Genomic DNA, 23,326 nt, shown 5'->3' on the forward strand with positions numbered 1-23,326 from the left:
AAATTCCTCAGTGGGAGCGTAGTCATTTGGAGCCTGGGGTTTGCAGTCCCAGAAAGATCACAGCATTTCTTTTTTTCCTAGAAGTAACTTAAGGGGGAAAAAAACCCCCCACGTTTATTATATAACAGCCTATGCATCTGAAATTTTTACAGAGAATCGCACTTCTGTTGGAAAAGGTTTAGGCATAAAACCTTAAATGATTGAAAAGCAAAACACTGGAACAGGTTGCCCAGAGAGGTAGTGGAGGCCCCATCCCTGGAAACATTCAAGGCCAGGTTGGATGGGGCTCTGAGCAGCCTGATCTAGTTAGCGGTGTCCCTGTTCCTGCAGGGGGGTTGGACTAGATGACCTCTAGGGGTCCCTTCCAACCCAAAACATTCTATGATTCTATGATAAAAGCATTGTTGGAAAACATCATTTTGTTACCTGTAGTTACTGTGGGCTGAAATTAAGTAAGATTAGTGAAGTAAAGTTTGGGGATGGGATGTGTTATACAGTTATTGTATCACTACAGCTGAAAAAGCGTATATTCAACCCTTTTTATTTTTCCCCCTTACAGTTAGCAAACAAATACTGGGCTCCACATGTGAAGAAGAAGTTGTCATTTGATTCAAAGGTAAATACTTCTACTGGAATTGTGTTGGGGTATAAAAGAATGAGGATCAAGTTTTTTCTGATGTGCCAACTTCCAGTGGTGCCTGTTTTATATAAAACTGTAGGAGACTGCTTGGAAGGTCGACAGTTCCTTAACACACTGTAATTATCAACTGTTTCTTATGCATTTGTAGTTTATAAATGTAGGCACTGTTATGACAGTATGCTATAGCAGCGCAGTTCTTTTGTATGCTATTTGTTCAATTAATTTTGGCCAAGAACTTATGAGAGTAAAAGATTTTTGAGCATCTCCTTTGAGGTGAAAAGGTGTTTGAGGAGGGGCTACTCTTAGAAATCAAAGAAGGATGAAAGATGCAGGTGTTACTGAACTCTGTACTTCTTTCTAAAAGCTTCTTCAGAGACAATAGACAACATTAATGCTGTTCTGGGGGATATGTGTGTTTTGAAAGTTTAAAATTTGGCCTGATTTGGTTTTGTGCTGGTTTTCAGTAGTGTGGGGTTCTTTCCCACACCCAATGTTAGGTGTCTTTCCCTCGTGGGTATTTGGCTAAATCTCCTTTTCCAGCCTCAGTTTACTCACTCTTTTTGTAGTATTTGTGATTGTTAGAACTAGGATGTACATAAGCAGCTGAGCTGCATCTCTGTGTCATGTGGATGTCAAAGTGCGCCTATTGCAACAGATAGTGCAGATTCTTTCATTCCTGTTGGAAAAACTAGGTGGAAGTGTCTGGGTTTGGTTAAATGTCGGTTAAAGGAAACAGTGACAGCAGATGGCTGAGTCGATGCAGACTTAACTCTTGAAGACTGTTCTTTAAAGTCAACAGTAAGCCAGAGATTAACAATAAAAAGGTTTGCCTTTTTATATAAAAATGTTTGACTTTTATATAAAAATGTCGGTGAAATGTAGGTTATTCCTTCAGAATAACTTGAATGAAGGTCCTATCAGTTTTCTATCATTGTCTGCTTTCTCCTAAGTTGATTCACTTTTGTTGTGAGAATGTATGTCTGTGAAGCTTTTGGACTCTTCAGATCTGAGACATAGTTGTTACAACATTTTTGATCAAAAAGCAGTAAGCAGGGAGTAACTAATTCAGAGTAACTTTGAGTACAGAAGATATCTTAATGCATTTTAATCACTTTGTGAAGCATATAAAATTAACCCCCTTTTTTTTTTTTTTTTAAAATATTCTTTCCTACAGGTTATCGAAGATGTATATACTAAAGAAATTGTCCGGTCAAAGTAAGTACGCTAGTCCCTTTCACTCACAGACAAGCATTCCAACATTAGCTGTTATTGAAGTGGTTTCTAAAGTCTCATAGAATATTTTAAAATGCATTAACGTGTTGAAAGCAGATGAAAATGACTGGAGTGCATTTCAGTCATTTAATCACTATGGTATTTCAAAGTCTGAATGTGGCAAAAAGGAAGTTCATAAGCTCATAATCCTTAAATGTTATGGTTGGACATGATATTGTTTGGTTCCTTGATCTAGTAGTCTGTTGTGTTTTACCTTGTCTTTGTTACGATGGTTATAGAAGACTGGTCCCTTCTTTTGTCAGTAAGGCATAAAAAGAAAAAAAATCAGTTGAGGAGTGTGATGCCTCTATTAGATGGGGGAGAGAAAGAATTCAAGGTAAACTGCATTCTGCAACTGTGTGTGCAGAAAAGAGTTGTAGCCGTAGCTGTTTGGAGCTCTTCAGGGGAAGTTTGAGCTCTGAAGAGAATTCTGTTTATGATTCCTTTATGAAAGTAATCTAAGAATTGCCGTACAGGAACAGAGCAAGCTTCCATTTCCAGTCACTAAGAAGAGAACTGATTAACTGTATAGTCGTTGTTTTCCAGAAGACACTCAGCTTTTACCAGTTTATGTCTTCAAGGCTGTTGGAAGTGCTGTCTTCATGTTTAAAAGATCTAGATGGATATTTTTTAATGTGAATTTGATTGCTTAATGAACCTGCTTCCACAGTGTTACAGCAGTTGCTTCCGCAGTCAAGTGGTTGCTCTTGCATGGAAATGGAGGGGGGGGGCAGAAATAATTCCTAGATGTTTCTGTAAGTCTTGTTATATAACAAAATAAGGGAAAATACAGCCATTTTCCATGCAGCTAAGATGTTTATGGGAGGCTTTCTTTCCTGTGTTAATTGATTACTTTTTCATTTTTAGGTTTGCTATTAGGAAGATAATGCTTCTTGAATTCAGGTAAGCTAATTGGAGTGAAATTTTAAGTTATTTTTTCGTAGGAACCTATGAAGGATGAGAAGCAAATGCAGGGGGCAGTAAATCAATTTGAACGTAGTATACTCATTTGTTCCTACTTACTAAAGCCTTGAATTGCGTACCTAGGAAAATTGAGGAGAGCTTAATTTGAGGAGGAAATAATTTCATAAGCGTAAGTAACGTATCAGAGTATCTTGTTTTATAAGATTCTGAATTTCTATTGTAAGTGGAGCACTGAAGAAGAGAGCATGAATGGAAGAGTTGAAAAACTTGGGTCTGTTATTTGGAATGTGTCATTAAGCCTTAAATCAGAGCTCATTGAAGTCAGAGGAAGTTTATGGATTAAGTCTCTTGCTGCGAAGGTAAAAATGAATTCTTCAGCTGAAAAGAAATGGGAATCTGTTATGAAGATTCTTACTTGTGACTTTCCTGGAAGAACTTATAGAGCATGTCTAAAATGATGTAAAATAAATATTTGCAGTATTTACATACTTAGAAACACAATATTTAGTGCTCTATTTGGCTTTGTATGGAGTTCCTGTGGATTTCATGGGGTTTTGCCCCCTCCCATTGGCAGATCCAAGCTCTTGGGAAGCAGCATGTAATCCATTTTATATAAGCCTATCAAGTTATCTCAGCTCCAACTGAAGCTACGCATTCTGGCTGAGCTCCCAGGTGAGACCATTGTTGTCTGACCCTGCCTGACCATTACGGAGCCTTTTGCTCCTAGTTGCATACAGCTTCTCACTGCCTTTTGTCCCCCTGTCTCTGATATTCATCTTACGTGAAATTACTGAAGTAGTGTCCTGTAAGACATCAGAAAAGTAAGCTGTAGAAAAAAGTAAATAGGGGAACCTGAGTTGTCTCATGAGGGGCCAAACAAATGTTAGAGGTGACATTAAGAGAAAGGGATGAATTCTTGTTTAGGAAGAAATAAGACTTTCTGCTTTCTTTCAGCTCATTGCTGGGAAGCTGCTGTTTTCCAGTGTTCAGTAATTGTTTTTTCAACTTCTTGAAAACACTTAATCACTCCTTTAATATTCAATGCTTTGTTTTAGTCACACTGTAATGTAATATTTTTATTGCCTTTATATGATTGCAAGCATAAAATGCCACTAGATGATTCCTGATTTTTTTATAAAAAAGGGTATTTGTTAATACAAATCCTGTTATACAGTAGTTGTCCTTTGCATCTTATGCTAGGAAATGCTGCATGTGACGTTCTTTAGACAAGTGAAGTTTCTTCTTCTTCTTCTCTTTTTGGAAAGTCAACATAAATTCATGTTCTGGCTTCATATTGAGCTGTGGGTATTTGTTACATTTGAAAACCCTCTCATGAATGTGTCTTCCTGTTAAGAAACTCCTCTGTCTCTTGTAGCAGTTACTGAGTGTATCAAGTTTTTCTTCAGTGACCTAGATGAGAGGTAACTTCAGGAACTACTCACGAACTATAGAGATGGCTTTAAGGAGAAGGAGGAAAAAAAACCCTGTGGATAACTGCTCTTTCAAATGAGTGACAGATTATGTGGGTGGCAGCAACTACTGAAATACTCTTTGTCTCTTCGCAGCCAGTACCTTGAAAATTACCTATGGATTAATTATTCTCCAGAGGTGTCCAGTAAGGCATATTTAATGTCAATCTGCTGTATGGTGAATGAGAAGTTCAGAGAGAATGTCCCTGCGTGGGAGGTAAGCGATTTCAATTACAGCTAGAATTGACTTTGATCTGTAAGTTGCAGCTTTTGCGGTGTGCTCACTTATACTGACAGAAGGTAGCAAAGCTTGTAGTGTAAATGGTACCTCAGCTGGAATGTCTCATACGGTGTTTTAAAGTGTGTGTTATTTTTGGAGAAAGCAATAGATGGATGAAAAAACACCTGATTCCTTCTGGTACATGAGTCCTTTGTTCTGCGATGTGATGCCTTTGTAACAGCAGCAGCATTTGCTTTTTTGGCACTTGACAAAAGGCTGGCACTTGCAGAGAAATTCTTGCCCTGATACTGAAAGAAAAAAGGACTTTATATCTGTGGATATAAGGCGGCACCACTGGAAGTCTAACATTTTTATCCAATAATGTCTCGCTTAAAAACCTGTTAATATGGTTTTGTAGCTTTCTTGCATGAAATTTTATACTAAGCTAATCTCTTACTCTGCTTCGATATATACCATTTTTTGTAATAACAGGCTCTGAAATATTTTGGTGTTTCTACAAACAGTCCAGATCTCACGGGCCATCTCAACATGAGCCTTGTTAGAAATTCTATGCAAGCATTATTTCAGAAGCACACTTACTCCAATAATAGCACGATTACTTCAGTGCTGACAAAGCACAAATGATTAATAACTTGCGCATATGATGTCTGTGCCTTTTTGTGTTCTGGCATAGGTACTAGAAGCAAAGTAACAGGTGCATGTTCCTTTCCAAGCAGCTTAGTTAAGTCTGTTATTTGGTACGTGGCTGCCCTTGTGAAGAAACCGTTTTATCGCCATGATTATTCAGTTTATCTTTTACTGGCTGAGATAGCTGAATGGTAGTTCCACAATTGTAATTAATCTCTGGTGGTTTTTACCTGCTCGCTTTTTGCAGATCACTGAACACCTGCCTTAGTTTTCACCAAAATCTACCAATTCTCTTCCAACCTGTGTCATTTTACAGTGATTCTGTGCAGTCACCAGTTGAGCATTCCCAGAGCACAATCTGCTCCACTTGTGCTTCTTGTTCAGCTTGTCCTATACATCACTGGTGTTAGACCATGCAGAAGGTGGTAGTCCCACTAGGAGCGCTCTCATGATGTGAAGATCCCTGGTCAGGACAATATCATTAGTCTGTTTTGTTTGTGCTGCCTGGTCAGAATAAATGAAAAAGAGAAAAACTAATCCATCCTTTTATAGATTTAAATGCATTTAGAGAACTTGATCTATGTTATGTGAATGAAGATTGAAATGGTCTGTATCAACCTGACTCAAAATCAACTTCCTCTTCTATTCCTAGACGTTCAAAAAAAAGCCAGAACACTTTCCCTTCTTTTTCAAATGCGTGTTGGAAGCATCACTGGTTGAAAATGACAGTGAATACTCTCTGCATGAACAGACAGTCCTGCTGCTTTTCCTTGATCACTGCTTCAATAGTTTGGTATGTTAAAAGTAACTGTAATACCTCCAGTGTGTTTATGCTGTTCTGAGTCAATAGGAATTTAGTTTGAGCAATTTCTTCTTACAAGACAGTTGAAGCAAAATTCCCATTTAAGGAGGAAGATGGTATCAGAGGGCTTTTACTGCTCTTTTTGACTCTTGCTTTATCTCTCTCATCACATTTGCTTTTCTCTGACACAAGGTCAAAAAAGAGACTCAAAATTGGAGGATTGGTGCTTACTGCATTTTAAAGGCATATATTCAGAATTATATTTAAAATGGTGCTTAAAAATATGTATTTATATTTGGAAAGGTGCTTTACGCTTAAAAGCACATTGCTTACTACCATGCTCTTTTTAGTTTGGCTGGGAAATTGCACAAAATTATTTCCATTAACTATTGAGAAAGGCAGTAATTTTTTCACTTTTGAAACCAGGTTTAGATACTATTTCTATCTGCACTTCTCTTGAGTTGGTCCAGTGCTTTCTGAAGACTAAGTTGTGTTCTCAATCTGTAATGAAAACAAAGTTATAGGTCCTAATTACCAAGTGTGAAGAATAATTTGCAGTTACCAGTTATATAAAACAGTACTCTGTTACCTCTCTTGCTACTGGGCTTTTTCTTTACTTATATCGCACACGGGATGTTATCAGTCAAAATCAGGGTCTGCACAAGTAAAGAACTGAGTTGTATATTGCAGCCAAAACTATTTAGAAAGTATATGATTTGATTTTGGAATTAGAAATGATTGTGGGAGCCAGTAATCATTCCAAACCTTATGTGTATAGTTTATTGAGGTAGCAGTCTTCTGTCGTGGCCGTGGTACAACAGGTCTTCATTTTAAAGGAGTGTTTGATAGTGACTGTATGGAATCTTGCTTGTAGAGTCTATTTCTCATACAACGTGATATGGAAGCCAGTAAAAAAAGTGCTCGTAAAAGCATACTGCTATTAGAAGCTGTGCTTCTTGATGGAATGCAGAACAGGATAGTCACAGTACCGTTTTAAGTAAGGAGCACTGAAGTGTGAAGTTTCAAAATGCTGAGAATGGACTACTTGTCCCTGAAGAAACATTTAAGATGTTAATGTAATTTTTTCAGTAGTTTAGGAAAGAAAGAAAACTTTGTGGATCCAGTTCCCAGGCAGAGTTGGAGAGAGAACATTTGAAACAACAGTTAAAGTTACATGAATTATAGAGAAAATTAATTATTTCAGATAATGAGAAGAGTGTAGATGAAGTGGGGAAAACTTGATAAATAGCGAGCTTCAGGAGAGAAAGAATAGAGTAAAAACACAGAAAGCACAGTAAGAAAATTCAATTCAAGAACAAGAGATGACTGAAGAAGGAACATCAGTTCTCATCAGCTTCTATGCTAAAAATACATGGATGGGGCCCCAACTATTAAGAACTGACAGAATCCGTGGAAAAAAACTAAAATGCAGAAGTCATTAACAGTTCTAAGTGTTACTGGCTAGGGCTATCGTGCAGTTTTCTGTTAGGAAATTGTGAAATCTAATACAACAACATACATATTTTTGTCAGGTGGTGATGTACATTGATGTATTTTGTACAGGCACATCAGAAAACAAGCATTTTTAAAAAACATTTTCTGTCTATAACTTTCTAACAGGAAGTGGATTTGATCAGAGGCCAAGTGCAGCAGCTCATCTCCTTACCAATGTGGATGGCTCTGCAACCTGTAAGTTGTCCTGTAAAGTGAATTTTTATGGAAGTCTTAATATTTAAAGCTGCCTGCATTGCTATGAAATTTTAATTTTGTATGCTTGGCAAAATTGTATTTATTGTTTGTTGCAAATATCTGTGTAATTATTAACTAATGATGTAATTTTTCATAAAATGAAGCTTTTTTTGCTTATAGCTTCTTCAAACTATAATTTGTAGACAAGGCCGTGAAATCGCAGGGACTGGGGAATGGAGCTGACATCTAGCCATGGCTAGACTCTCTCTAGTAGCATTACATCCTTGTTTTGAGTGATACTTACTGTGATTAGTCTGAGACAGCTATTTATTTCCGTTTGTTATATATTTTTTAATGAGAAGAGTGGACTGTATTTTTATCTCTCATGAAAACAAGGTTTCTTGCTGATGGAATAATGTTTTAACATTTCAGAAACGGCTGGAACAAGAGCTAAAAAAGACACCAAAACTAAGAAAATTCTGGAATCTAATTAAGAAAAATGATGAGAAAATGGATGAGGAGTCCAGAATGCGGTATGTTACAGAAACCTTGTTTCCTGTTAAATCCAAAGCCCATAATGCATTCATTGTGTTTCAGCTAAAATGAATTTTTTCAATAAAAAAATGTGGGGATCTTTTTGTTGGGGTTTTTTTCTTAAAAATTAAGATGGCAAATAAGGATTGATCACATGTAGTCTCCTGGAAACTGTTTTGTTTTCCAGTAGTCTTTATGCAAAATACTGTTATAGAACTAATATTTCATTTGATCAGTGAATTTGTGATACCAAATCTTAGAGCTATAGGGTGAAAGCCATAAGAGAATTTTCATGTAGTTACTTGTATTTTTTCATGACCTTTAGCAAATGTTTAGCTCTTCAAGCAAATAGCTTATGTAAGTATTTGAATAAATTTGTGTGTATCTCACTGAAGTTAAATATTATTTATATAGTATTTATATATATTATTATATATTTATATATTTTATTATATTTATATATTATATATTTATATAGTATTTTTGTGTTGCAATGTGGTAAGGTGTAGGTGGTGACATACTTCTCCTCTTTGACTCAGTAGAAGCATGGGTGATTAATCTGTTCTGTGCCTAAAAATGTACACTCTGCTAATCTGTCTGCCTGAGTGCAAACAGAAAAGTTATCATCTAAACAGTTCAGGTGTATTTCAAAGCAACCTGCTAACATTATATAAATGTTAAAGCAGCTAACTTTGTATTAGTGAAATACATTTAAGGAATATTAATGCTTTTGTCATATGTCTGATTTTAGAGCGTATCAGGAAAGAAGATTTCTTTCACAGCTCATTCAGAAATTCATTTCTGTGCTAAAATCAATACCTGTCTCAGGTAACCGTGGTTCTTATGTTACTTTGTTATCTGGTAATCTGTCTTAAATTCTTTCCTGTTGCTTAAGCAACTTCTCCTTAGGATACCAACCTCAGGTTGGAGATCTTATCTGGATGGGGTTTTAGTGAAATCTAAGCCTGTCTGCATGGATTTCATGTCAGAATTAGTGTTCAAATGTGCATATGCTTTAAAAATGAAATAGCAGAAAGCTACTTCAAACTTCTTCTTCCGTTCAGTATGGACTTAATAAAAAAATATTTCTGGGTACTGATATTCTTTATTGTGTGCTTACAGCCGCCTTAAAGCATTAAAACACTTCATACATACTTAGATGCCTTGTTAAACAGGTGGTATAAATGCATATCATAAGGCTCTATTCTGTTAGTACTGTTGATTTACGGTAGGAATAAAAGCCTAAGTGAAGTGAAATTCTGTAAGATTTGACTGCTCCTGATTTATACGTCATTGTGACAAGCAAAATTACATGCTTGCCTGATTTGGAAAGGAAAAGTGTTTGTACAGGAAGGTGTTAGCCTTTTGGCAAAAAAGGCTTATTATGCTCTAAGTGCAGCACAATTTGGGTGAAATCACTTCCTGGAGTTCTGCTTTTGCTCTTAAACTCTTAGCAAAGTTCAGCTCTTAACTGAGCTGTGAGGGGGAATTCTGTGTATTGCGGCTTCCTCAGAAAGTATACCTATCCCCTCTGTTTTCCCAATTATGCAAGACCTGTTTTAGGAAGATTTGCATTAACAGTTCTTTGTAGGCTTTAGGAAGTAGATACTCATTAAAGCAGACTTAGTGTTGTGTTTTGACATGATTCTGAAGGTCCCTTGGTAGTCACCGCTGAGTACCTTTGAATATTGTCAAGGCCTTTTGCACACACCTTAATTGCAGCTTTTAAATAGGTATTTTCGGGCACCCAGAGTTAAAAGTTCTTAAGAAGTTTAGCCAACCATTGTTATCTTGTGGAAGTGCGCATTTTTGTGTCACGTTGGTTGTTTTTTTCAGAGTGGATAAAATCACTCCTGAAACTCTGGTTCCATTCCTTTCTTATATGCCAGAATTTTCTGGTTTGCAATGAAAGAAAGGATTGTTTCAGAAAAAGAGAAGAATGTGCTAGTTAACTTTTTAATCTTGTTAAAAGCTAATACTGGTATATTAGTAGCATTTATTACATTTTTAAATAGTTCAAGTACAAATATATTGTGGTGTGGATCAATTACAGAATTTTTTTTTTCTATCTAGGTCCTATTTCTATGGACAAAGTTCATTATTGTGAGAGATTCATTGAACTCATGCTAGATCTTGAGGTAAGTTATTAAATTGTTTCAACCTGTTTCCACATGTGCTTCTCCAGGTTTTAAATGCACAAAGTCTTTATGACAGCCTTGTTCTAATTAGCAGGTGGTTATGTCACAGTTGTGCATTTGGTTGCTTAATAGTGGTTTTCCATCGGTGTCCTGGTTTTGGCTGGGATAGAGTTAATTTTCATTCTAGTAGCTGGTGTAGTGCTGTGTTTCAGATTTAGGATGAGAAGAATGTTGATAACACCCTGGTGTTTTAGTTACTGCTGAGCAGTGCTTATTCAGAGTCAAGGCCTTTTCTGCTTCTCACACTGCCCCACCAGCGAGTAGGCTGGGGGTGCACAAGAAGTTGGGAAAATTCATTATTTAGAAGTAACAGTTCCGGTGATCTAGGTTTGTTACAGAATGATAGGAGGCCAAGTGAGGTTTTATGGAATTTTTCAGCAGGTACCGAGAAAGTGGGGCAATTTTAAGCTTCATAGTACCAGAATGTGAGGGATTGACCCCATAAAAGACATTAATTTACGATTTCTCATGAGTAGAAATTTACTTTAAATAAACTTCAGATTTAGAAGACATTCTGAAATAAGACAGATTTTTCTGAAACAGTAAGCACACAGAAATTTAAAATGGCTTGATCTTGAACTCGTACAGGCTAACTGTCCTCTGCTAGATTGCTTAAGTAGCCTGTGCTTGTAGTTGCAATAGCACGAATTCTTTAAATTAGAGCTTGTCTTATGGATATAATATACTCTCTTATAAGAGAAAATATGTATTTGAAGTTAAACTTAAGTCTGGCTGTTAGCCTAATTGCTTAGAGGCAGTACATTTAATATTGGTTCTCTGTAGGTATTACAGGAAGGTTAAAATTCAGGCAGTTTATGAAGCCTGTTTAAAAGACTGGAACAAGCAAATGAGAAATTAGCTATAAATCCAAGTCTTTTTGCCTCAGTAGCGTGTACTGTATTAATGAGCTCTTTTTACCAATGTTGAGGCCTTTCTCAGAATATCTGTTTCATGTTACAGTATAAAGACTGACATCAAAACTTGGTGATTTGATAATTTGCAAGGAATGACTCTGTGGAAAGTTCTTTCAGATTATTTCTTTGTCTTGGTTCTAAACACCATGTTTTTTTGGCTTTCTACGTTCAGTCTGTAGATTCCATTGAGAACAACTCATTTTTCTCTTGAATTGTTGAGGTGTACTATATGCTGTTGAACAGTTGCTACATATAGCAGCTTTAGCTATTTACATTGAGAAGGAATTATCCCTGTTTTGTTTACAAAAAGGCTTTATAGGTTTTTTAGTTAAGATTTGAAAAATTCTTAGATCTTACTTGAGTATCTTAGAAAGAACGGAAGATACCATACCATATTTAGAAGAAACACGGTTTGCAGTATTGAGAAAGACGAGCTTAAAACTAATGAAATTAGTATAGAAAAGAAACATTTAAAACAATAGTGCAGCAGTTTGAGATATCTTTTGTAGCTCACAGTCATTATGTAGACACTTACTAGTAGAACAATTGCTTTATTTAATTTACTTTTATTACTGGCAGGATGCGATCTCACTAATGGCAAGTCTGTGCTGTGCTCCCAGTCCTATAAAAGGCTGTGTTCATAGCAGCCTACCTGCATAAAAACGGTGTCTTGGCATATATAAATGCTGCTTTAATACGAGAACCTCTATTAGGGTATTAGATATGTAAGTAACTGTGCAGCAATCTATCTTGATGTGCCTTCTTAAAATGGAAAATTATAAGAAACCGGGATTTCTTACATTTTGAAGAATTGCTTATACCAACATGAGATTGTTTACCACAGGCTTTGCTTCCCACACGGCGCTGGTTTAATACGGTGTTGGATGACTCCCATCTGGTTGTTCACTGTTACCTGTCTAGTCTTGCTAAAAGAGAGAAGGAGGGTCATCTCTTCTGCCAGGTGAGACACAAAGTTGTTGAAAATAACTTCTCATTCCAATGCATCTCTGAATACTGCAATTGTTTTGTTTAATATTTGTTCGTTAAGACAGGTTTTTCTGATGGGTGCAAACTACATGTCTATTTAAATCCTCTGGACAGTAGTTCTTCCTTACCTGTACCTATGTGTGTGACTGCCCTTACATTTCTGGCTCTGGTTATGAATAGTTCTTAAAGAGTACAACCTAGAAAACAGTGCAGCTTCCGCCATGCTTTACCCTGCATATAGCAGAAGCTGTCACCAATGCATTCTGTGATTTGTTTTGACCTCAGACTATTCTACACTGAAGCTGTTTTTCACTACTGTCCTTCAGTTTACACAGTCATAGACAGTGTATTTTTTCTTACGGCAGGATCTGAAGATCTCTTCCCTTTCCTGCATCTCAGCTGCTTTTCCTGCTGCTTGCTGTCCCCCATCTCTGGCATTTGTTCATTTTCTCTGAGGGTCAGTATTGATGAAACACAATGCCAGCAGCACATCTGAATAATTTTCTTCTTCTGAGTTAAATAATCTCATTGAAAGGTAGGATGAATTCCAGAGCCGGCATCAGAGAGGGCAGGAGGGAGCAAGACCTCTCCCTTTTGGTAGCAGCAAGCCATAAGTTGGGTTCAGTGTTTCAGTGAACCTCTGGCTAGGTCACCTTAGTGCAATTAGATTCATTTTCAAGTCCTAGTATGTAAAAAGAAATAGCATTGGTTGTGGGCTGTGCTGTAATTACTATGGCTTGTAGACGAGATGCCAAATGAAATTATTTTGTGCATCAGCCAAGTTAAAAATTTAGATTCCACTCCTTAGTCCTTTTCTCCAAGAACTTTGAGGAGCTCTTGTGTGTGCATGGTGCCAGATTTGTCGTCTTAAATTGTGGTTTTGCTTGTGGTAGGGTGTGTCTTATTATTAATCCACTAATTTATATGGATGATGTCTCAGCTTTTAGATATGCTTAAATTCTACACTGGCTTTGAAATCAACGATCAGACTGGAAATGCTTTGACGGAGAACGAGATGACAACAATTCACTATGATAGAATTACTTCTTTGCAGGTAGGCAGACGGCAAAGTGCTTATGGGAAGGAAAGGATTTGGTTTTGTTGTTTTAGTCTAATTTGCATCTGGAATAGGCATTAAATTATTTCCCAAAGCCAACCCCTTATTTTTCCTATTGAGTTACAGGAATAGTTTTAACTTGACTTTCTATACTATATGGAAGACACTAATGTGTCAATGTTGTGCATGTGACTACGACTAAATAGTATGCTCTAGCAAAACACCACCAGTTTTGACTTGATATTGTCAAGATGAACTGCTCTCATTAAATCTTTTCAGAAACGAAAATTAAGTGCTGTAGGAACTTACGATTATGCAGCAGGTGGCAGCATTTCTTCAAGACCAGTACACACATACGGTAGCAATAGTGGTCCCTTGTAAATAAGAGACAAAATAAAAATTCACATTATTTGTAGTCATATAAAGATAGTTATACTTTTCAGAATTTTTCCCGTCAGTTTTAACAAAGAAGTTCAAGGAAGCATGGTTAAATTAAACTTGTTCCTTGTTTTTCTTAGTTGTTTGCAAGGCTGCATGTCTGCCCCTTTATGTTTTACTTTAATGACAGAACAAATGCTGATAGGAGGGTGTAGGAAAAAAGATACTGTGTCAGAAGCACAGGATTAACAAATAGGTGGTGCTGACTAAGAAAAAGAGGTTTTGCCTGGTTTTTATTTCTATCCTGGTAGTGTCCACAGGGTGCTACATGTTATGAATGAGAAGAAGCTATGCTTTTATATAAATATTTAGATTGTTATTAAATTGTTTCATTAATATGCTTACATTCAGTTTTGGGGTGTGGGTCTTTTGTAGAGAGCAGCATTTGCACATTTCCCAGAGTTATATGACTTTGCGCTCTCAAATGTAGCTGCAGTAGATACTCGTGATTCACTGCTGAAGTTATTTGGACCCCTTAGGTAAGTTATCAAAATTAAATTTAACATGAAATTGAAATTATTTGCTCCTGGTATGTTTTAATTTAACAATTTTCTAGCCTTTTTTCTTTCTGACTTCTCATGTGCCTTCTCAGGTCTTTCTGACTTGTCACATGGTGCCCTTACATCTGCTGAAATAGGGAGATAGGGAGAGTTTGCATCCACTAGTACTAGAGTACTAGAATTCTAGCATAAGAAAAATATCTTTTTCTTTCCTTTTTTCTAATGAATGTGAGAAAGTACTAGTTTTCTGGAAGATAGCTGCTTAAAGCAATTGTAGCAGTAATTACCTTATAGTAGTCTACCTTTTTTAATTTGGCTTTTTTTACTCTGTTCTGTACTACAGAAACTACAACAGAAATCATAGAAGTGTACAACTGTATTAACTGTACTGTATTGTAAATGTGTGATTAAAGGGATAATAGTCTGTATTTTGACAAAGGTAAAGTATGCTCTGTTGTTTGGTTCTGTTTTCAGGTACGTGTCTTGAAACAATAAAAAACACTCCCACCTTGCTCTTTTTATTGCGGATGAGTGGTTTCAGCTTACACCTGGGGCTGAACACACTTCACCTATGGAAGTGCTGTAGAGCACTTTGTAACAATCCCCAGAAATGAGAGAGCTGGGCTTGTTCAGCCTGGAGAAGAGAAGGCTGTGGGGAGACCTGATTGCGGCCTTTCAGTACTTAAAGACAGGGAGAATCTTTTAAGTAGGGACAGCTGTGACAGGACAAAGGGTAATGGTTTAAAACTAAACCAGGGTAGGTTTAGACTGGAAATAAGGAATAAATTCTTTAAAATGAGGGTAGTGAAACACTGGAAGAGGTTGCCCAGAGAGGTGGTGGAGGCCCCATCCCTGGAGACATTCAAGACCAGGTTGGATGGGGCTCTGAGCAACCTGATCTCGTTAGCGGTGTCCCTGCTCACGGCAGGGGGGTTGGACTAGATGATCTCTAGGGGTCCCTTCCAACACAAATCATTCCCTGATTCTATAAATATTTTAAATATCTCAAACTTCACTGGAAATACTGATCTGTCATTGTTGGTCTCTGATGAAATTCATCGTTGGAAATTTTTTTTTTTAAGGAAACAAAAAAAAGGCTACTGTAAGTGCACTTTCAGGTTTCAGTCTCAGTGACACAAGCTTGTGTTTTCCCTTCTTCTGTGCAGCTCAAATATTCTCCACCAGGTGGCGTCATACCTCTGCCTACTGCCGCCCCTCCCTGACGGGGAAGACTCAGGCTATGAAAAGGAGTTTCTGCTGGAGCTGCTGGTAAAAGCATAATTAGCACTGCTTGTATTTTTTCTTTTGCTAACTCGAGACATAGCTGAATCTAGCGACTACACTGTAGAAAAGTGGCCATTTAGGACCTCTTGCAGAACCACCCGTGAACCACAGCAGTGTTATAGCAGTAAACCGCATACTAAAGTGGCATTTAAAACCATATAAATTAAGTATTTGAAAATGTTTGTTTATAAATGTAGTTTCCCTGAGAAACTAGTACATGTGTGTTTGGTGTAATTGTAAAGGTAAATAAGCAGACTCTCAGCGACAATTTTGAGTTCTTTTGGAAAAGTTGTTGTTCTTTAGGTATAACCAGTTAACCCTTTAAAAACAAAAAGTCTGCTAAAGTATATCTAGATATTCAGTACCCATTTGGTTCCGCAAGCCCATTTGAAATACTGTTTGATGCACGTAATGTTTTTTTTGGATATTCAGTGTATAACAATATTACTATAGGCTTCTAATCTGAATCTGTATTAGAATGGCATAGCTGGTTTTTTTATAGGTTTGTTTTGTGGTTGTTGATTTCTTTAGAAATCGTTCATGTAATTTCCTACAGTTTAGATGGTAGTAATGTGATGCTTATGGATGCTATGTAGAGATATTTGTCGAGATGACGTATTGCAGTATTAGATGGATTTTTTTCTCCAAAGAGGGAATCAAGACTAGCTGCTGCTGAATGACCAGTATTAGTTAACTATTGGCCACATATTTAACGGAAAGCAAAATAAATTTCATTTGAAGTTGATTCTCTGCTAAGCCTTGACTGAATATATTTAGTTCTGTTGTGCCCTTTTTAGTCAGCTGAGCAGCCAAATGATTGTTTGACTCTAGTACTATGACCAATAGTTGGACTATGTGTTCATCTTTTGATGTCATTGTGTGTATTTAGTTATATTTAATTAAAAAAACAAACCAAAACAAAATCAAAACTTACTTAAAGAGAGAAAATGTCAAGTGACCACCAACAGTCTTATGGATTAACGTATGTGTTTCAAAGGTAGCTTTATTGCCCCTTTTTGATGTAGGGAAGTTTAAAATGTGTCCTTTCTTTAGGTTTCCCGTCATGAGCGACGAATATCTCAAATTCAGCAACTCAACCAGATCCCTCTTTATCCCACAGAGAAGATTATTTGGGATGAAAATATTGTACCAACGGAATACTATTCTGGAGAAGGTATGATTAGTAGTTCAGTAAATGCTGAACAGGGCAGTAAATACTGCAAAAAAAAAAAAAAAAAGCAGTTCTGATGTCTATGTTAATTCTGTCTTTGGAACTTATATGCAGTACATTGGCATCTTTAGTATCTTAGCGTAAGGTAAACTTTTTTTTTTGAGTTGTGAATCAGGAACTCTGAGATTAAATTTTTAGTGGATTTAAAGAAAAATCCAAAGGCCTGTATTTACATCAAGACATTTATCTGCTTCTAATCTGGGTAAAAGATGTGCTATACCACCAGCTGTAGCACAGGTAGTTACCGTAAGGTGAAACAGGTTATAAACATGCAGCAGAAAAGCTGTTGTCTGTGCTTTGCTCTTAAGTATGTTCAAGAAAGCCTTTTTAAAAAGAAAAAAAAAGGTGGCGAAGGGAGGAAATTAACACTAATTACTCTCTGATTTCAAGGTAGAAGTGTATACATAGTCACTGAAAGGTAGTATATGCATTCTAAATTCAGAACCTAGTGTTATTGCTTGATGTGGTCATGATCAAAGAAGCAAACTGCAGGTATTGCAAACAAGGAATTACATAATTTTAAGCTTTGCAGTAAAAGATACATCTATTTTTGTCTTGCTACTTTAAAAAACTGTTGTGCTTTTTAAAATCTCATGCTGAAAATTTTTACGTTGATCATGAGAATTTTCGTTAGGAATGTGAAAATTTTAGTTTGGAACATGGAAATTCCAAATAACAATATATATCTTCAAAGACTAGTATACAGTATGTTTCTGGTTTGAGCAGTGAGTATCCTGTGCCTTCCTCCACGTAGTTTTGATTCAGTTTTTCTTTTGTGTGTAGGTATGAGCCTTAAATTTAGCTGCTTGGCATGAATTAGTTTTTAGGGATAAATTCTCTGTGAACAAGTATTGGTGAGAAGAAAGAGATTTTTTGAAATTTGATCGCTTTTGATGAGGCGGGGTTATAGGCAACAAAGGATCTTTTTCCAAACAGATATGATACAAATGCCATCTAGAGATCTGCCCAAGATGAGATAAAGTACTTCTGTTTAGTGTGATGCAAGTAGTTGAAAGCTGATTCAGATTCTTCTGAAAAAAAAACCAAACCAGGGTGATTGCTGTAATTTCTAGGAAATAAATACATATAAACCAATTTTTTATTTTTATTTTTATTTTTTATTTCAGTAAACAATTGTTCAGTTAGGTTGTTCTAATGCTCTGGAACCTTCAGGTTCTTAAATATAAGTCGAGGTAGCTTTACTGTCGTTCAGACTGTACTGGAAGGCTGACTTTGCAGGACTTGTGCATGCACTATATGTGTATTTTGTGTTTTATTAGGCAAATATATTAATCACAGTACATGTGTTATTGCTGAGGGTGTTGGGGAGAAGGAGCAGCTCATCACACATGTTTCTGTGCTGGTTTATGAATTTTTAATAATGCGTTAAAGAAATGTTACTAATGGTGAAATGTAATTTTGGCAAGTAATAGTGGTTGCTAGTGGAAAGATTTCCTCTTTCTGTGGTGGACTCTTTTGCTGTTGTTATCCATATCGATAGCACTGTTGTGAAGCCTTTCTCTTGCTATCAGATTGTTACAAGCATTTTTCTATTTTACTTCAGTTCAGTTTACAGTTTCTCTTTTTAATCTCCCTGTGTTCTCCAGCCCTGATTTCAAACACGACAGTTTTGGTTTTGTGGTCTTCGGGTTTTTTGGTGTTCTTAAAAGTAGCTACATTCTTGTGGTCTAAAACTCAAATAAGAGAAATTTAGCCCAAGGAAGATAGGAGTATTGTTTTGATTTTCTTTTTAAAAATGGGGAAGGAAGAATATCTGTCTGATAAATGTTGTGCAGCCTTGAAGAAGTGTTGCTTCAGGCTCTGTCCTTTGTGCATATAACTAGCTTTACAGGACAGGGTTTGTTACTTGGTGTTAGGAAATGTGTTCAAGTATTTTATCACCATGAGGCTTTCCAGAATAGAAATTACTGTGTTCTGTCGCTTTTCTTCACTGCCATTGTATCTCAGAGCATGTGAAAGCCAATATATATTGCATATACCGGTGAAAGGTTTCAAGGATAATATTTCAAGTTAGAAAAGCCTGATGCTTTCACAGGTCTTAAGCATAGCTGTTAAACTGGAACACTACTTCAGTAATGTTAGATAAGTAACTTATAAGAATTTTTATTATGGAATGTTTACATCTAAAACTACACTAAAGCTATGCAAGCTTTAGGACCTGTTTAGGAGTTTTGATACTCCTTGTTTAGTTAGACCTAATCTTCCCATGATTTTCATTCTCATAAAAAAAATCTATAATATGTAGCAAAAACTTCTGAAGAAAGTTGCATATTAAAATTTGATTTCTTGGCTTAAACTTTTTTTCTGCATTAATGATTTTTGTGGCTTCTAGTAAATGTGAAGAATTGGAATTGGGGAATTTTTGGATAACGCATTTTTTTAATTAGTTATTGAGCCCTTTTGGTCATTATTTAATAGTGGCTTAGTTATCAAATTCCCAAAGTACTACTACTTTGCCCTGCATTTGATTTTTATAAAATCAATTTTGTTGTAGTGTGAATACAGGGAAGGACTCAGTCTTTAAATAGTTCACTGTATTACAGCCAGAAGGATGAAAATTCTTTTAATCTTGTGCAGGTTCATTTAGAGAAAACCTGAAAATTTGGGGAAAGGAGCAAGAAAAATGTGCACTTTTTAGTGACATATATTTATAAAAGGAGTTGTTTTTAGTATCTCCGAGGATAACAGCTATGGTAGTTATAGAATAATGTGAGTATGTATTTATGAATTTGTAGAACCAGTATATTAATTAATTCATCATCTTTTTGTTTATTCACCAAATACCTCTTCCCTTACCCCCTTAGGCTGCCTTGCACTTCCCAAATTGAACCTACAGTTTCTGACTCTTCATGACTACCTGCTGAGGAACTTCAATCTCTTCCGCTTAGAGTCTACCTACGAGATCAGACAGGACATTGAAGATAGTGTCAGTAGGATGAAACCATGGTAATATTTATTAATTGATGCCATCCAGGCAGTTCAACTTCAAATGTAATCAAAGTGCATTCAGGAATGAATAACTAATATTGTGTATATACTAAATATATAGTAATTTAAAATACACTCGTTACTAGATAGGTACTATGCTTTATACTAGCTTCTTCCATAAGGTGTTGCCATGCTGTGGGATGATTTTGTAAGGGTGTGTTGATATGTATCCCTGTAGATGTGTTAAGACGGTATGTTGGATGCTAACAACCAATCTTTGTTAAGATGGATGAGTTAGTTTTCCAAAAGCACTAAGCTTGGCTGATACTACAAAATCTGGAAGCTTTACCACCTTCTCTTCTAGTTTATGAGAGGCGTTACTGAATATTCTTGAATTACCATCTACCACATTTTGATCCTGTTTAGATTTCAAGGGGTCATTTAGTGTGATATCTCTTACACTCAGTAGTTGATTTTGTTATCTTCCCTTTTTCTTCACTGTCTGAGGTTTGGTTTGGGATTGTGGTTTTTTTTGAATAATGCCAGCATAAGTTGCCTTTGTTTCTTGAAATATTCAGTTCTAAAATGCAGGATTATGTGAATCCACTTCAGTAGCATCTAAAATTAAGACTTCTACTTTTGTCTTATTGCTGACTGTGAGGTAAATTGTTTCACAGTTTATGAAAAGAACTGTATCTGTTATCACATAATGGCTAGCAAAACTTTGGTGTTTGAGGGGGTTTTATTGTTGTTTTTTTTCTTTAGGTTATCAGAATATGGAGGTGTGGTCTTTGGTGGATGGGCTAGAATGGCGCAACCCATTGTCTCTTTCACAGTGGTAGAGGTGGCAAAGCCCAATATTGGTGAAAACTGGCCCATGCGAGTACGAGCAGATGTTACAATTAATTTGAATGTCCGAGATAACATCAAAGATGAATGGGAAGGTACTTACATTCTTTGGAATAAGGTGCTCAAGATAGTTGCGTATCAAAATACACTTTGATGTTCTCTTATTTTTAAGGAAGGTGGTTTTTTTGTTATCCGGGATATAGATTTGCTAATCTTAATACACTGTTTAAAAGTCAGTTACTCAAATTCCAAGTCTAAAAAGTTTCTATTTTCCTAAAATGAAAACTGAAATTATGAAAGTATTTGGATGTCCATTGTGAGTGGAATGTTTACTATTTCAGACTGATGTCATTCAGTTTGTAACTGTAAAATTCTGCCCTTTACAGGGAATGTGGAAAAGTAACTTCACATCTTAAATTAATATGCATGCTAATAATGTCATATTGGAAAAGTAGTGGGGAATGTGGTATCTGTCTCATATACACATGGAGAGGACAGATTTTGATTTAATTCAGACCAATGCGTTTTAGTAGTTTTCAGGATTTTTGAATGTTGTTAGGAAGAGATGACTGTACCAAATACTGTTTCTTGTAAGTGTGCACAGGCGACACTTCTTTTGCTTGGGGAATTGAACTTTAGTTGACCGTGTTGGCAAGTGGCATAGAAGCATGTACTGGTACTTGGATTATCAGTAAATGTCACTCCCTTCTCTTTTGTTAGAGGAACCTGTTAAATGTGCTGGAGCTAAATGCTAAAGCTGGATCGTGTGATAAATAAGCAGATACAAGTTTGGGAATGTAGATTTCTATTAAAGTAGAAAAGGAGGATGTCAGGAGACTTCACTGTACTGAAGGTAGCTATATAGCAGTGCACCTAGCTTTTTAAGTAGTGGAACAGCCTCTGCGATTTCAAAAGCAGTAATTCTTTAACTTAATCAAAACTGAGGTGAAGAATGGATGAATCATTGCCTGACATAACAGGGTCTTGATAAAACTGCTTTAGGTTGGATAATATCTGGCGAGTAATGAGAAATTATTTGTCTCATATGAAAAATACAGCATGTCTTTACTAAATTTTGAAGGTATGTTAGATCTGGGAGAAGAATCTGTAGCTATACTGGAGAAAAGGATTAGTGTTCAAAATTACATTAGTGAATTGGAGAAATTACATTTTAAAAGTAGGGTGTAATTCAACAGGGATGAATATTAAAATACTAAACTTAATCAAGAACAAGTCACTGCACAAATGCATGTTGGGCAGAATAAGTTGTTAGGCAGTAGCTCTGCAGAATGAAAAGAGTCCGAGGTGATTGTCACTCAAAAGCAAATGTGACTTCACAACAATATGTTATTGCGGAGGGATAAAGAAAAACACTCGATGAAGTTGTATCAGGATTTCTGAACAGGAATGTAGCATGGAAAATGAGTAACTTGGTTAAGTGACCTTTTATCCTATTAAGTAAGTAACTAAAGTAACTTTGTTTAGGAGTTTTTTCCAGTTCTAGGCAGGCACTGCACTTACATTTTTGTAAAAAAAAATAAAAAAAATTGGAGATTAGTCCAGAAGAAAGCAATGCAAACAGGAGATCAGTAGCACGCTGCTTTTGAGATATGAGTGAAAATATGCAGGTTGTGTAACCGAAGATTACTGGGAGAAGAATAATCTTGAAATAAATAAGTTTGTTATCATGAAAAAAGCAGTCAATTTCTCCTTTTCATATCTGAAGTCCTAGCAGATATTAATGTGCAAAATAGTGGAAAATATGACAGTATCCTATGGTTCTGTGTTCTCTAAGTTAAAGGTGTGTTTTGAAACAGATCACATTATTCTCTAAACAGGCTTTTAATTAAACTTTTACGTATTCTGTTGTGTATATGTTAGGGAACAAAAAAAGAAAATGTCATTCAATCAAATCAGTGAATGTTCCTTTTCGGAATTAGGTCTGCGTAAACATGATGTCTGCTTTTTGATTACGGTACGTCCCACACAACCTTATGGCACAAAGTTTGACCGACGACGACCTTTTGTTGAGCAAACTGGCCTGGTGTATGTCAGAGGTTGTGAAATCCAGGGCATGCTGGATGAGAAAGGACGTGTTATCGAAGAAGGTATGGTATACCAAAACTTGTTTGAAAGATTTTTCTTTTTTTTCTTTTTTTTTTTTGTTTGTTTGTTTGTTTGTTAACAGCCTAATCGTTGACTTGCTTCTCTTTTAAGGAGTGCTCATTGAATTCATTACCTATTTGAACAAAAACAATTCCATAAGCAGCCTGAAAAAGGTTAACTAGTTTGCTCTGGTAAAATCTATTGTAATTAGATTAATTAAGTCCATTATATTTTGGGGTTTAGGAATAAAATAGCTTATATTCAAAAACTCTATTAGAAATGGGATAAAAACATGAAACAAGAATGTTTGTAATGCCATTTTATCATACGAATTTGTCAAAATTCCATTTCAGGAATTATTATGGATCACTTATCTGAATGATAATCTGCTTTTAGCACTACTTCAAATGCTAATCTTACTGTTTCATTGCGGTCAGGGCCTGAACCCAAACCGAGACTTAAAGGGGATTGCAGAACATACAGAGTATTTCTGGACCCAAACCAGTATCAACAAGACATGACCAATACAATCCAAAATGGAGCAGAAGATGTTTATGAGACATTTAATATAATAATGAGAAGAAAACCAAAAGAAAACAATTTCAAGGTAAGGTA

General features: G+C 36.1%; 1 protein-coding gene across 1 annotated transcript in view; it reads left to right on the forward strand.

The window, feature by feature from the left end:
- Positions 1-350: 350 nt before the first annotated feature.
- Positions 351-23,326, forward strand: part of AQR (aquarius intron-binding spliceosomal factor) — a 55,857-nt gene continuing 32,881 nt past the window's right edge. The window contains exons 1-18 of the mRNA XM_035894476.1: positions 351-616; positions 1,815-1,855; positions 2,780-2,815; positions 4,402-4,522; positions 5,826-5,966; positions 7,596-7,664; positions 8,097-8,197; positions 8,950-9,026; positions 10,272-10,336; positions 12,155-12,271; positions 13,238-13,351; positions 14,168-14,271; positions 15,459-15,561; positions 16,630-16,750; positions 19,633-19,774; positions 20,522-20,700; positions 22,546-22,713; positions 23,149-23,318. Coding sequence (XP_035750369.1) covers positions 485-616; positions 1,815-1,855; positions 2,780-2,815; positions 4,402-4,522; positions 5,826-5,966; positions 7,596-7,664; positions 8,097-8,197; positions 8,950-9,026; positions 10,272-10,336; positions 12,155-12,271; positions 13,238-13,351; positions 14,168-14,271; positions 15,459-15,561; positions 16,630-16,750; positions 19,633-19,774; positions 20,522-20,700; positions 22,546-22,713; positions 23,149-23,318 — 2,001 coding nt within the window. The 5' untranslated portion in view covers positions 351-484. The remainder of the gene's footprint in view (positions 617-1,814; positions 1,856-2,779; positions 2,816-4,401; positions 4,523-5,825; positions 5,967-7,595; positions 7,665-8,096; positions 8,198-8,949; positions 9,027-10,271; positions 10,337-12,154; positions 12,272-13,237; positions 13,352-14,167; positions 14,272-15,458; positions 15,562-16,629; positions 16,751-19,632; positions 19,775-20,521; positions 20,701-22,545; positions 22,714-23,148; positions 23,319-23,326) is intronic.

This window comes from Egretta garzetta, unplaced genomic scaffold (assembly GCF_000687185.1).
Source record: "Egretta garzetta isolate BGI_Z169 unplaced genomic scaffold, ASM68718v1 scaffold285, whole genome shotgun sequence".
Taxonomy (NCBI): Eukaryota; Metazoa; Chordata; class Aves; order Pelecaniformes; family Ardeidae; genus Egretta; species Egretta garzetta.